This window comes from Talpa europaea, assembly GCF_964194135.1.
Source record: "Talpa europaea genome assembly, chromosome: 10".
In the NCBI taxonomy this organism is placed as follows: Eukaryota; Metazoa; Chordata; class Mammalia; order Eulipotyphla; family Talpidae; genus Talpa; species Talpa europaea.
The window spans coordinates 79,650,692-79,665,059 of NC_140077.1; the positions used below are offsets into that span (position 1 = coordinate 79,650,692).

At 34.3% G+C, this 14,368-nt stretch overlaps 1 protein-coding gene across 2 annotated transcripts in view; it reads left to right on the top strand.

Annotated features, from left to right (window-relative positions):
• ASPM (assembly factor for spindle microtubules) overlaps positions 1-14,368 on the top strand; it is a gene marked incomplete at both ends in the record, with an annotated part of 45,387 nt that overhangs the window by 6,460 nt on the left and 24,559 nt on the right. For both annotated transcript variants that reach the window (XM_084245038.1, XM_084245039.1), the window contains 13 exons: positions 1,764-1,868; positions 2,297-2,443; positions 4,071-4,316; positions 4,575-4,642; positions 5,729-5,870; positions 6,418-6,548; positions 7,025-7,200; positions 9,063-9,208; positions 9,299-9,384; positions 10,396-10,617; positions 11,753-11,960; positions 12,060-12,202; positions 12,319-12,447. In XM_084245038.1, coding sequence (XP_084101164.1) covers positions 1,764-1,868; positions 2,297-2,443; positions 4,071-4,316; positions 4,575-4,642; positions 5,729-5,870; positions 6,418-6,548; positions 7,025-7,200; positions 9,063-9,208; positions 9,299-9,384; positions 10,396-10,617; positions 11,753-11,960; positions 12,060-12,202; positions 12,319-12,447 — 1,949 coding nt within the window. The remainder of the gene's footprint in view (positions 1-1,763; positions 1,869-2,296; positions 2,444-4,070; positions 4,317-4,574; positions 4,643-5,728; positions 5,871-6,417; positions 6,549-7,024; positions 7,201-9,062; positions 9,209-9,298; positions 9,385-10,395; positions 10,618-11,752; positions 11,961-12,059; positions 12,203-12,318; positions 12,448-14,368) is intronic.

The window sequence follows — 14,368 nt, forward strand, 5'->3', positions numbered from 1 at the left end:
TGAATGAGTGTGGTTGTGTTTCAATAAAATTTTATTTATATACACTAAAATTTGGATGTCAAGAGTCCATAGTTTGCCCACTTTTATTTGCTCCTTGTTCATATTTAGTAGCAGTATAAGCTGGTGTGATAGCTGCTTTTGAGGAAGGGAGCAGCTATACTAAGAGCTTAATTGCCAAGGTGACTGCATTCTCCATTGTAGGTAACTACCACCTTCTACTGACCTCAGTCACCTGGGTTAGATATCTGGAAATCTCTTTCTCCATCTCACTCTCCATCACTAGAGTTCTCATTTGCCACCACTTACCTAGACATTTGGTTATTTTTTTTTTTTAAAGATTTATTTTTTTATTTATACGATAGCTGGGGTACAGGCCAGAGGTATGGGAGGGTGAGAGAATTCACCAGAGACAGAATGGGAAACAACAGGCAGACAGTCCAAAAGCACTGCTGAGGAGAGCAGCGGGCAAGACAGGAGAGGTCTGCCGCACCATGTGGGAATCTCCCTGGCTGGCGGGGAATCAAACCTGCACTGTAGAGGCTGCAGACAGCTTCACAGCCACAGCGCTGTGTTCAACCTGCTGCGCCACCGGGGAGGCCCTGGCATTTGGTTATTAAGGATTGTTGGTTTAATATTAAAATAATTCTTGTTCGTCTCCACTGCCTCTGGTTTAAATTCTCAGTCTCACTAACTTGAGTCATAACAGTAGCCTCCTTTTAGCTTTTCTGATATCAACTTCTTTCATTCCTTGTCCATGCTGTTTTCTAAAATATAGTTGATAATACATTTATAAATGATAAGTGTTGAAATCTGCTTCCTAGATTTTAAATTCTCCTTGCATACTAGGTACTCCAAACTGTTAATAGCCCAGGCTCTGGAACATATACTATCCAGATTCTTATCCTAACTGTGACTAGCTTGTGTGACCATGACCATGTGGTTTCATTACTCTAAGCACCAATATTCTAACTATATAATAAAATGTGAATGATAGTATTATAATTCTCACAAATTTGTTGTAATGATTACAGGAAGAAATCTATTTTGAGACAAAAAAACTATGATAGTGCCTGGCACAAATTCAAATATTAGGGGTTAATACTATTTTTTAATATTATTGAAATCTTATCAATCTCTTCTTTTTATATTATTTTTCTTGTATGTATTCTCTGCCTCAGCTATATTGCAGTTCTGTCAACAGAGTAACATTCCTCAGGCCTAACATCCACTTTAAGTGTTATTTCAAAGGAGAAATCAAACATTGTATAAAAATGAAAATGAAAAAAAAAAGTCATCTAAAGTGTATTCCTGATTTGAAAGACTCTCCTACCTTTTTAGAAAAAGTTAGCTCTCTCTTTTCCTTGTTCTCATAAATCTTATCATATATACTTTGCCTTTATATGAAATGTTATAATTCTTTTTAAATTCATGTAGCACAGTGAGAACTTCTAAGGGTTGAGATCATATTTTTCAATTTTGCAGTCTTGGCACCTAGCACAGAATCTAGAATATATGCACACAATAAAATGCAGTTGAATTTGAACCATAGCCTTTATAGACACAACATAAATTATTATAAGTTCTGTTCTATAGTTTCCAGATGAAGTTACTGTTGGCCGCTGAGCTTATAGCATAGTACCAGAGTCTAGTAGTTAGCCAATATTTAATGATTATGATTGTGAAGAACACAAACTTTAACTTTGTAACAGCTCATTCAGGGAACTATATCTTTTAACACTATTCTGCTTTCTCATTTATTTCAGATTCACTAGTAAACAGAACTCCTCATTATAAAACCAAAAAAAGGACAAGACCCTCTGTTGCTGTGGCTCAGGCCAGTTTGACCTTCATAAAACCTTTGAAAACAGGCAAGTGTTTATTATCTTTAGAGTCTGAAAAACCAACTTGAAATAAAAATTAATTACATTTCATTTAACCTTTAGTGAAGGTTAATTACAATTTGTATGTAATTAGATGGAAATTACTTGATGCTTTTTTGTTGAATATAAGCTTTGAAGAATCATGTACTCAGATAACAAATAGGGCATTCCAACAGATTTTAATGAAATTGACTCACCTTGACTTAGGATTTCAAATAACTGGGGGGTGCTACCTCACTGTTTCCCTTTTTTGCATTTTGTACCCAAAATGTTTTCAACTACTTCTAGCAAGTAATGGAAAAGCAAATATTGTTCAGTATTTTGATGGTAATAAAATGGCTAATCAAGATGGCCTGTTGCAGTAAAACACATAATAAAGGAAAATTTCTTATTCAATAACCGAATTATTTTCTCAGATATTCCCAGACACCCAATGCCATTTGCTGCTAAAAACATGTTTTATGATGAACGGTGGAAGGAAAAGCAGGAAAAGGGCTTCACTTGGTGGCTAAATTTTATATTAACTCCAGACGACTTTACTGTAAAAACAAATATTTCTGAAGGTAAAAATCTGTTTAAATTAAATATAGGTATAGTTTTTAACAAATTTTTCTTTATTCTTCTGTATTTTATTATAATTTATTATGATGTTTTGCAAATTCATTGACTCCCTCCCCTCCCCAAAAAGGCAAACAAAAACTAATTCATTGAACTGAATAAGTTTTTGTAGGTGAGAATTTTTAAGGAATATTTTACAGAAGGTACCGAACTTTTTTTGTGTGTTCTAATTTCACTTATCAGCAATGCAATTTCCAGCCTTTTAGGTGAATGGGCTTTATTTGAATACAGATTTCATCTGCATTAATAGTGAAAATGGCTAATGAAAATGACTTAGAAGAAATCCAGTTCAGTCTTAACTACATTAATTAAATGTAATGTTCTGGTGAATAAATTTAACAAACCAGTATAAACTGATCGCTTCGGTTATATTGTCACCACTTTTTTTTTTTCCGTCTCCCTCATCATTTACCTTAGTTTATGATGTTTGTAGGCAAGCTATAGAATTATGAAGGATCTGAAAATCAGTTGATAAAAAGATTTTTTATTTTTTTTAAGATTTATTTATTTATTTATACAAGAACCGGGGTACAGGCCAAATTTGCGGGAGGGTGAGAGGATTCACCAGAGACAGAGTGGGGAGCAGAACAGGCAGACTGACCAAATACACTGCTGAGGGGAGCAGCAGGCGCAACAAGAGAGGTCTGCAGCTGCAGCGCCATGTGGGACCCTCGCAGGCCTGCCAGGATCAAACTGGCGCTGCAGAGGCTGCAGGACAGCTTCACAGCACTGCGCTCAACCGCTTGCGCCACCAGGGGAGGCCCTCAAGAATTTTTAAAATATCTCAGTGTTTACTCTGGAAAAGAGAAGACTCAGGAATAGAAAAAAGAGGGAGATATACTACACTTCAAACATTTGAAGGTTTTTCACCTGAAAGAGAAGAACACTTGTGGAAATCTTCCATAGAAGTTACAGAGAGGAACTCAACTCAAAATCAGAAATATCTTTTTAAACATTTAAAGTGTTGAACCATCATTTAGGCTGTATTTAAGATGATGATTTCTCTATTGTAATATGTAAGCAGAGACTGGTCTGTATTTTTTCAAAAAGCTTATAAAATTTTTACCTTGAAATACCCTTTGGTTAGGTGGTATTTAAATGATTGTTTTCCAAAAGTAAATGAAACCTACCGTTGATTTCTCTTTTTGAGAGAAAACATTTTATAAAAATTCACATTGCATTTTGAAACATAATTGATTAAAAAATTGCATTCTCTAGGTTTATATTTTTAATTTCTAAAGATAATGGAAGCAGAGAAACCTTATAAGAGGCTATTTCATTTTTCTGGGATAGAGATGATAATGTTTGAACATGGATGATAGTGGTGGAGGTTGTGAGAAGTGGTTATACTTGGGATACATTTTGCAAGTAGGGCCAACAGATTACAGCAATAGTTTGTCCAAGCTAGGGAATGAATGCTGACACATTGGCTTTGAGTTGGGAAAAAGAGGGGCAAATTTAAAAGGGACAAAGAATAGATTCTGTTTTGCCATCTTAAATTGCATTTGCTGCATTTAAGGACATCTGTAAATATTGTTTAACTGAAACATTCTTCCTTTTGTTTTTACCCAGTCAATGCTGCCACTCTCCTTTTGGGAATGGAGAACCAACATAAAATAAGTGTTCCTAGAGCTCCGACAAAGGATGAAATGTCTCTCAGGGCTTATACTGCTCGGTGCAGGTTGAATAGGTTACGTCGTGCAGCATGTCATTTGTTTACTTCCGAAAAACTGGTTAAAGCTATTAAAAAGCTTGAAATTGAAATTGAAGCTAAGCGGTTAATTGTACGAAGGGATAGACACCTCTGGAAAGATGTAGGTAAGAAGACTATAGAAATCTTGATGTTAATTTTTTTTTTAAGATTTAGAGACTTTATAGAATGAAAAATATACATAATTTGGCTTTGTTGCCTAGGCTCTCATGAACTTAAATATGATCATTTGTATATTTAAAATGGAAGTGTACTTTATTTAAATCATTGAAGTGGCTCGTTTTTCTACTGATTTCTCGCCACTAAATTTTTTTGTCTCCTTTTGATTCATGTTCTGAGCTTACTTCCTCTTAATTGCATTTCAGGAGAGAGGCAAAAAGTCCTGAATTGGCTGTTGTCATATAATCCTTTGTGGTTACGAATTGGCCTAGAGGTAAACATGCATTTTAGATTTTGAATTAAAAAAGATTATTATATACTTTCAATAGACATTTTAACAAAGTAATTTTTATTTATAGGTTTTTATTTATAGTCATTTGATTAACTTAGCTGATCTGACAGTATAAAAATTTAGGTCCTTTAATAAATATTCATTAACTTCTTAGACTATGCCATTATATATTTTTGTCATATTGTTACAAAACATTTTTCCCTATTAGTTTCTTAAATATATTTGATTTGATACCGACTATAATAAAAATATATACTGTATTAAGCTTTTATTTGAACTTTTGCAAATCACAATCCTAGGCTGTTTTAAATACCTTTTCTAATTTAAGCCTCTTCAAAACACAGTGATATGTTAATATTTTTACTTCACTGACATAAACAGAAATTTAGATGTTAGGTGCTGGGATTCCAGTAATTGGGCGAGATTTGATTCTACACCTGTCTAATGTCAAAGTCTAACCTTGTAACCATTTTAAGGGAACACTATTCATAAAAATGTCATTGAAACTTAAGTTTTTCCCATGGTGTTAGCTCAGTAATGTTAAAACTGAATGAATTAGGAAGTTACTAGTAGACTGTTAAAAATGTGCTTATATTTAAAGAGATCACCTGTATTTCCATTTTCTTTTAGTAGTTTGCTGGTAAACCTTTTTTTTTTTTTTTTTTTTTATTAGCCTTTTAACCTTTGTCATGTGGCATATTCTATTCTTTAATTTGTTTTGGTAGAAAAATCTTTGGAACTGAAGGGACTCTACAATAATCTGGATTTTATTTATCAGGATGTTGAGGCTTAGAAAAACAAGTGATATGCTTACTATGGTCACAGAGCTTGATGGTAACATTGCTTAGGTTTTATTTCAATTCCAAAAACCCTTTCATTAATCAGAAAATTATATGTCAACTGACAGCTTCACATGTCAAATAATTCTAGATTTATTTAGCTATGTCACTTTTGTACTACTGAGGATACAGAGCATTACTGGTTCTTTGGAAATCATTGTCTGCTTTTCCCTTATTTCATTCCTTTGCTTTTTAGAGGTCCTAACTTTAACCTTAATTTCTCTTTCAGACAATTTATGGAGAACTCATATCTTTGGAAGACAACAGTGATGTCACGGGTTTGGCTGTGTTTATTCTTCATCGCCTGCTTTGGAATCCTGATATAGCAGCTGAGTATAGACACCCCACTGTACCTCATCTATATAGAGATGGTAAATAGTTCTGTCTCCGCTGCATTAATTCTGCATAAATGCATAATTGGCTTCTTCTCATTCTTCTTGTTTGTTTAAATTCTACCTTCATAGAGGAACCAATCCCCCTTCCACCACACCCATCACTACCCATCAAGTCCTCTATCACTATTTATAGTTACTTTTAGTTCTTTGTTGTATCTTCCCAGTCTGTTTCCCTAATGGATTGTAAACTCTATGGGGATAATATTTTTTTTTTTTTTAGTTTGCTGCAATCTATCTAGCATGTAGGATGATGCCTGCATATAGTAATTGTTCATTAAATACTTCTTGAATGAGACAAGCTAAAATTCTTGATGTTACTGTTCTTCTATTTCCTCAGCCATGAGCTGGAAATATTAAATGGTACCTGTGCCATAATTGTTATAAGTATTAAGTCAGTTCATATATATTCAGCACCAGGAAAGGCACATACTGTTTATTTGTTCTTACTATTACTTTTTTTTTCTAGCACATTCTATATTTTGTCTTTCATAGATTAACTTGATATGCTTTTTTGTACTTTAAGGTCATGAAGAAGCTTTATCTAAGTTTACATTGAAAAAGTTACTGCTGTTGGTTTGTTTCCTTGACTATGCTAAAATCTCCAAACTTATTGATCATGATCCTTGTCTCTTCTGTAAAGATGCTGAATTCAAGGTATATAATTTTCATTTTACATTTTATGTTTTATATTTCACATTTGAGGTCTTTGTGTTTGTATTGTATATTTTCTCCTTAGAAAAAAACTAAGTTTCCCAATGAGCAGTACTCTGCTAAGGGAAGCTTATCAGTAGTACTAATTCTGCCAAGGTTTTGTTGGTGGGTATTTCACCAGCAAGACTCATTATTTGAGAATCAAACTCCATTTGATTCAAGAATGAATAAAACTGCTTCTGAGCAATTAATTTGGAGGGAAAATTATTTTTAGTGTATTATCAATTATAAATAAGCTTTTGAAAGGTGTTAAATTGGATATATATGAGATTTGCATTATTACCATATTATATGAAATTTTTTATTCTACTTTTATTTTACTTTATTTCTGCATGCACAGAATAATTTGAAAAGTTTATTTCTACTATATACAAGATTATAATATTGATATATGATACCTGCAACTTGTTTCTCCATAGACTAGTAAAGGAATTCTTCTGGCTTTTTCACGAGACTTCCTGAGTGGTGAAGGTGACCTTTCCCGTCATCTTAGCTTATTGGGATTACCTGTTAACCATGTTCAGACACCATTTGATGAATTTGATTTTGCTGTTACAAATCTTGCTGTAGACTTGCAGTGTGGGGTGCGACTTGTGTAAGTATTAGAAACAGCATTATTTTACTTAATGAAATGGACTAAATTTTTTTTCCGTTCTTGTACAATCTTTCTTGTTTTTTCATCTGAGGAAATAAATTTTGGGTTCAATGAACTGTGATGTGTCTGCAGCACTTATGTAAGTATTTGCCCCAGAAATATGGTGTCAGGTTTCAGGACCAGAAATCTTGTATGCTATCCATACTTCTTTTCTTTTTTACGTTCTGTTCATAAACTTCAACCACTAAGCTTAAAATGAGAAATAACTATTTGCTAACCATGGAGCAACAGAGTTTGGGTTTTCTTTTTTTTTTTTTTTTTATAAATTTTATTGTTATATTCCCCATACAATTGCAGCCCCCCATTCTGACCCCAATCCCTCCCCTCCCGCCCCCGCCCCCCTAAAAGTGTCTCTGGTTCATAGTTTTTTGTTGATTTTGATTTTCACTTTCTTATAGTTATTCATTTTCCTGGTCCCTTATTTAAGTTTTCTAGATTCCTGCTATGAGTGAGACCATCCGGTATTTTTCTTTTTCTTTTTGGCTTATTTCGCTGAGCATGATCCCTTCCAGCGCCATCCATGTTGCAGCAAATTGCATGTGTTTATCTTTTTTGAATGCTGAGTAATATTCCATGGTATATATGTACCACATCTTCTTGATCCAGTCATCTATTTTTGGGCATTTGGGTTGTTTCCAAAGCTTAGCTATTGTAAACAGTGCTGCTATAAACATAGGGGTGCAGGTGTTCTTTGGAATTGATGTTTCTGTGTCCTTTGGGTAAATACCTAGGAGTGGAATTGCTGGGTCATATGGAAGCTCTATGTTTAGTAGGTCCAGAAATCTCCACACAGCTTTCCACAGTGGTTGGACCAGTTTGCACTCCCACCAACAGTGCAGAAGAGTTCCTTTTTCTCCACACCCTCGCCAACATTTGTTATTGCTAGTTTTTTTAATATGTGCCATTCTCACTGGTGTAAGATGGTATCTCATGGTAGTTTTGATTTGCATTTCCCTGATGACAAGTGATGTTGAACATTTTTTCATATGCCTGTTGGCCATTTGCATTTCCTCTTCAGAGAAGTTTCTTTTAAGCTCTTCTGCCCATTTTTTGACTGGATTATTTTCTTTGTTGTTGTTGAGACTCATCAGCTCTTTGCAGATTTTTGTGGGTTTTCTTTTTTTTCTCAAGTTTTATTAATTTGTCAATAGTTTAGGTAACTTCATAATTTTGGGGGTACTCTACATGCCATGATTGTCCAAATGCTTCCTCAGACTCTACCAGATATCCCTTGCTATCATGCAAATATCCTTTCCCTTTTCCCTCCTTTCTCCCTGTCCTTTCCCTTGGTAATCAGTTATATTTTTCACATAGTTTAAGAATTTTTTTGCTGTGCTTTTTCCATTTTGTTTCCTTTGGTTGTTTCTATTCTGCAAATGAGTGAAACATTTTGTGACTGTCCTTCCTTTGTGAGTTATTCCATTTAGCATCATCACCTCAAGAGCCATTTTTGTCCCAAAGGCACTGTTTCATCTTTTTAAATAGTTGAGTATTGTTCCATTGCGTATATATATTCCATGATTTCTTTATCCCATGTCTGTCCCTGGGCACACAGCTTGGCTCCATGACATGACTGTTGTGAATACTGTTGTTATGAACAAAGTGCATAAATCTTTTTTATTAGTGTTTTCATATTCTTTGGGTAAATACCTAGCGGTGGTATAAGCAACAGAATTTTGACAAATGGTTTTTTTGAGTCTTTCTACCCTAAGACCTTTTAAATTGGAGACTTTCCATATTTAAATGTTATTTTCACATATGTTTTTATATAATAATTTCATCTAAAATTCCATTGCCTTTAGGCGAATAATGGAACTCCTCACACGAAACTGGAATCTTTCAAAGAAACTCAGGATTCCTGCGATAAGTCGTCTTCAAAGGATACACAATGTTGACATTGTTCTTCAAATTCTTCAGTCACGAGGAATTCAGTTAAATGATGAGCATGGTAAAAATCAAGTAGAGATAAAATATTTTTTTCTCACTGAAAATTAATATGTACATATATTGTGATAATGGATTGTCTTTTTATTTGTAGGAAATACAATCCTATCTAAGGATATTGTGGATAGACACAGAGAAAAAACTCTTGCATTGCTTTGGAAAATAGCATTTGCTTTTCAGGTATTATGCATTTGGTACATTTTGAAAATTTTATAAATTTTTAATATTAATTTATGAAAGCATTTGCATCAAAGAAAGACTGACAATTACAACTATTACTGGCTAGAGTTTATTCTGTCCTAGGCACAGTGATAATTGCTTTATATGTTCCAACTTAATCTTCACAAAACCCCTATAATGTTGGTGTTAGCACTAATTTATAATGAGGACACTGATGCTAAAAAGTGGCATCACTGATAGGAAGCAGAACTGAAATTAAAACCCAGGTTTACATGACCCTAAATCCCATGTACAGTTGACCTTTGAACAATTTCAGTTAAGGGTGCTGACCCACTCCTCCTCCCCTTTTGATGTCTCTAAAACTTCTGTAGTCGTTGTATGCTATCTGAAGGGGGTTGGTTTCAGGACTCCTGAAGATACCAAAATTTGTGGATGCTCAAGTTTCCTATAGATGCCCCTTAGTAACCACAGGCTCTGCATGGTGGATTCAACCAACAGATATCAGAGGTTGGTTGAATCTGTGAAAGTGAAACATGCTAATGAAAAGTGCATGTAAGTGGACATGTGCAATTCCTGCCCACACTGTTTAAGGGTCAGCTGTGTTAAATCAAACAGCACATTCCCTCACTTTTATGTAGACTTTTATTGCCCTCAAAAAAAATTACAAGAGGGCCTCCCCTGGTGGCGCAGCGGTTGAGCGCTGGGTTGTGAAGCTGCCCTCAGCCTCTGCGGCGCCGGTTGTATCCCCGGACGCAGGGCGAGGGTCCCACATGGCGCGCAGACCTGTCCTGCCACACCTGCTGCTCCCCTCAGCAGTGTACTTGGTCAGTCTGCCTGTTCTGCTCCCCTACTCTGGCTCTGGTGAATTCTCTCACCCTCCCGCGCTTCTGACTGTACCCAGTGCTTGTATAAATAAATAAATAAATCTTAAAAACAAAAAATTACAAGACTGACTTCGGTTTAAAATAACATATGAAAACTGTAAAGATGTTTGCCTATTTTGTGTTTCAGGTGGATCTTTCCCTTAATTTAGATCAGTTAAAGGAAGAAATTGACTTTTTAAAACACACCCAGAGTATGAAGAAAGCAATTTCCGTACTGTCATGCGAGTCTGACACTGTTATTAATAAAAAAAAAGATGAAAGGAATAGTTGTTCCTTTGAACGATATAGTGATAACATCAAGCTGTTGATGGAATGGGTGAATGCTGTTTGTGCCTTCTATAATAAAAAGGTAACTTTTAATTTCATTTTGGTTTTGTTTTTGTTTTAGCTCAGTATCTTTAAATAAATTTTGGTTAAGGTCAATTAAATTTAATGCATAGATCTTTTTAGTTTATGTTCGTATCAGCAAACTTCTCCTCAAATGAGTGAGGGTGTTTATTGTATCATACACCATATTTAATTTGTCACCAATTTAAAGTACAAACTTATTTTAATATCACTAAAAAAGAAAAAAATGCCCTAAAGGGGAGTCTTAATAGGAGATACTTGCATGGAACTAGGGCACCAAAGGATCACATTCTTATTATAAAGGTAAATGCAAATATAGCTACCACATAGAAAGAGCCAATGAATAACCTTACCATGAAGTAGAGGGAGGAGAAAAAAGTCTAAGTTGAGTCTTTTGTAATCCTTTGGTAGAGTCATACTGTATTTCAGGGTGAAAAGTTGATACATGGAAAGTAAATTTTTCTTAACAGTTTTGAATACAGTATCTGGTAAGGAATATAAAACAAGAACAAAGATACAGAATACATGTAGCCAAATATGGTGAACTGCTATACCTTGAACAAGTACCTTTAGAAAAATTAAGTATATGGTTAATCTTCTGTGATTTATCTAAATAGTAGAGAGCTTCAGAAGGTCCTAAGGGAGAATCTGTTACATGCCTTTCTTTACTTTTAGTGTTGCTGGCAATCCTTGGCTTTTCTTGGCTTGTGAACACATTTCTCCCATCTTTGTCTTTGTTTTCACATGGCCTTGTCCCTGTGTATTTATCTCTGACTCCTTATAAGGATACCAGTAATACTGGATAAAGAGCCCTACTACAGTATATAACCTCATCTTAGCTAATTAAATCTGCAGTGATCCTATGTCCAAAAAGACCACACTTTGAGCTTCTGGGAAGAACATGAAATTTTAAAAAGAACACTATCCTACCCAGTACAATAATATCATTAGATTCTATTTTTGGAATAGTTAATATTTTATAATGGTGAACTTGGCTATGAATATGGTATTATAGTAGCTACTGTTAGCCATTAATGTGATGTTATTAACTATTAAAAGAAAATATGCACTATAAGACCATTAGTATCTATATTATAATCTAATGTATTAATTATTTTTCTGCTATTTCCAATCAGGTGGAGAATTTCACAGTGTCTTTCTCAGATGGTCGCGTGTTATGTTACCTGATCCACCACTATCATCCTTGCTACATGCCTTTTGAGGCTATATGTCAGCGTACCACTCAGACTGTGGAGTGTACACAAACTGGTTCAGTGGTGTTAAATTCATCTTCTGAATCTGATGACAGTCCTCTGGATATGTCTCATAATGCACTTGATTATGGTCAGTCCCTTTCGGTTGAGTAGATTTTCCATTCTTTTCTTTGCTTAATCTGACTTTTGATCAGGCCTTCTAATCTTTCTTTTTTCACTTACATAGTAGACAATGCATCAGAACTATACAAAGAACTCCTAGAAAATGAAAAGAAAAATTTTCAGTTGGTTAGGTCTGCAGTTAGAGATCTTGGTGGAATACCTGCTATGATTCATCACACAGATATGTCAAATACAATTCCAGACGAAAAAGTAAGTAAAAGGAGAATTCTTAATAACCCGTAATAATAAAAGTTACAGAAGATCATAGTATATTATATATTTTCTATTGATCTTCTGTTTTCAGCTTTTTCTATATTTTCTCTTAGGTCGTTATTACATATTTGTCATTTCTTTGTGCAAGACTTTTGGATCTTCGTAAAGAAACAAGAGCTGCTCGAATCATACAGACAACCTGGAGAAAATATAAACTAAAAACAGATCTAAAACGCCATCAGGTACTCCTAAAAATGAAAACATTATAATGTAAATAGTAATACATAAGATGGTCAACAGTTAATTGATTCTTGCTAATGGTTCTTACATTTTACTGTTATATCAGTTATTCAAGTAATTTTAGTAATTGTATATGTTTTGAATAAGTGATGGATATTTTTTCGCTTAACTTCAGATATTTCCTTAATTTGATGTATCTTCCAGCTGCTGTCTGCCCTTCATTTAGTCTGCTGTAGGGGAAGTGAAATGACTTAAATACTTTGCAAATTTGTAAAGAATAAACAAATTTGTAAAGAATAACTCAGCTCTTCACTCCTTTCTATTGGAATCTAACCTGTCTGCAAAATTTTTCTGAGAGGCTTTACTTCAACTAGTGCTGCTTGGGCCTTGGTGTCAAGTGCCTGTTTCTGCTGTCCTGTCAGCCTGCTCATTTGGTCTGCCTTGTAACTATCTTCCAGATTATCCTTTATTACTTTAAAAGTATTATTTGGAAAAAAAGAACAGGCAGATATGCTTAATAAAATTATCAGATATTTCAGAAATTTATTCTACAATATTGCTCCTGAGTTTTGAAACACAACACATTTATCATGAAGTTCTTAGAAAGTGGATATGTAAAGCTAAATTTTGACGACTCTTAAACATGCTGTGTATTGTCTCATATTATACCAGACTTGGAAATAATGCTAATTGAAATTATTTGCTCTTGCCTTCTCAAAATAATGGTAGTAAATTTAAGCAAATAAGCAGTAACTTAAAGTCATGGTAATTGGCTACTATATAGTCTCTGCCTGCTCAGGATCTGCATTCTTGTCCACATACTCCTTGTCGGATTAGGCTATACTCTGGCAATCTTCTAGGAGAATGGTTTTAGGAAAGCTTTCTGGGAAGACTTTCTTGACCAGTCTTCAAATTATTTCATTCATTTTTTTTTATATGGCAGTAAGATATTTAAAATCCCAAGAAATAGATATCTATCAGAATTTGGTTTTTGGTAATAAAATCAGCTTTATTTTCTACTCAGGCTTACATACTCAGATATTAACTGTAGAGATTTCTTATCTCTTTGCTCATGAGATTTGCTTTTCTTGATTTATCTGTTTGATCCACATAGCAGAAATTTACCTGTGTTTTAAAGACTGTTGCTTCTTGCCTTCCTCCAAATGGCCATCATCCTCTCTTGTACAATTACATTAAGTATCCAATTATGTGTTAATTTGTTACTTGGATCATTAAGCAGCAGATTGCCTGCATATTTTAATAGATATATCATAAGTAAGTAAGCATAGAAACTTTATCTTGAGATAGCTATTTTTCAGGTTTTATGCGTTGGTTTCATGTCTTTGTGATATATAGAAAATATTGAGGGTAGAATGACTTAAACCCTTGTAGTGACAAAGAAACACTGGCTAATGGTCAAATTACCTGACAAATGAAGTAGCATTGTCCAAAATTCTCCTGACTCGTTAACAACACTCAGTTCTTCTTGCCAACCAGTAGGCATGAACTCTAAAGCCAAGTGAAATCTTGCATTTGCTCCATATACAAAGCAAAATAAACTGGTAATGAGTTAGGTCAGCTACAGATAGGATTAAAAATGATGACACACAGTCTAATTTAAAGTCAAGTCAATGACTGAGGACCTGGGAATTTTTACCATCAGTTTATATAGCTTTTCAAATAATTGCTAGATTTTGTAATATATTTACCTTTTTGGATTTAATCTGCTTTCCATCTGTAGCATCTCTAATATCACATAAAATGCTCTGCCCTTCTGTCACTACCATGCTGGTAGCTTTCTAATGTGTTTTAAAATTGGAGTGGTGGTCTTTGAACTTAAATTTCTTTTTTTCTTTTTTTAAAGATTTATTTATGCATACAAGAACTGGGGTACAGGCCAGAGGTGTGGGTTTTGAGAGGGTT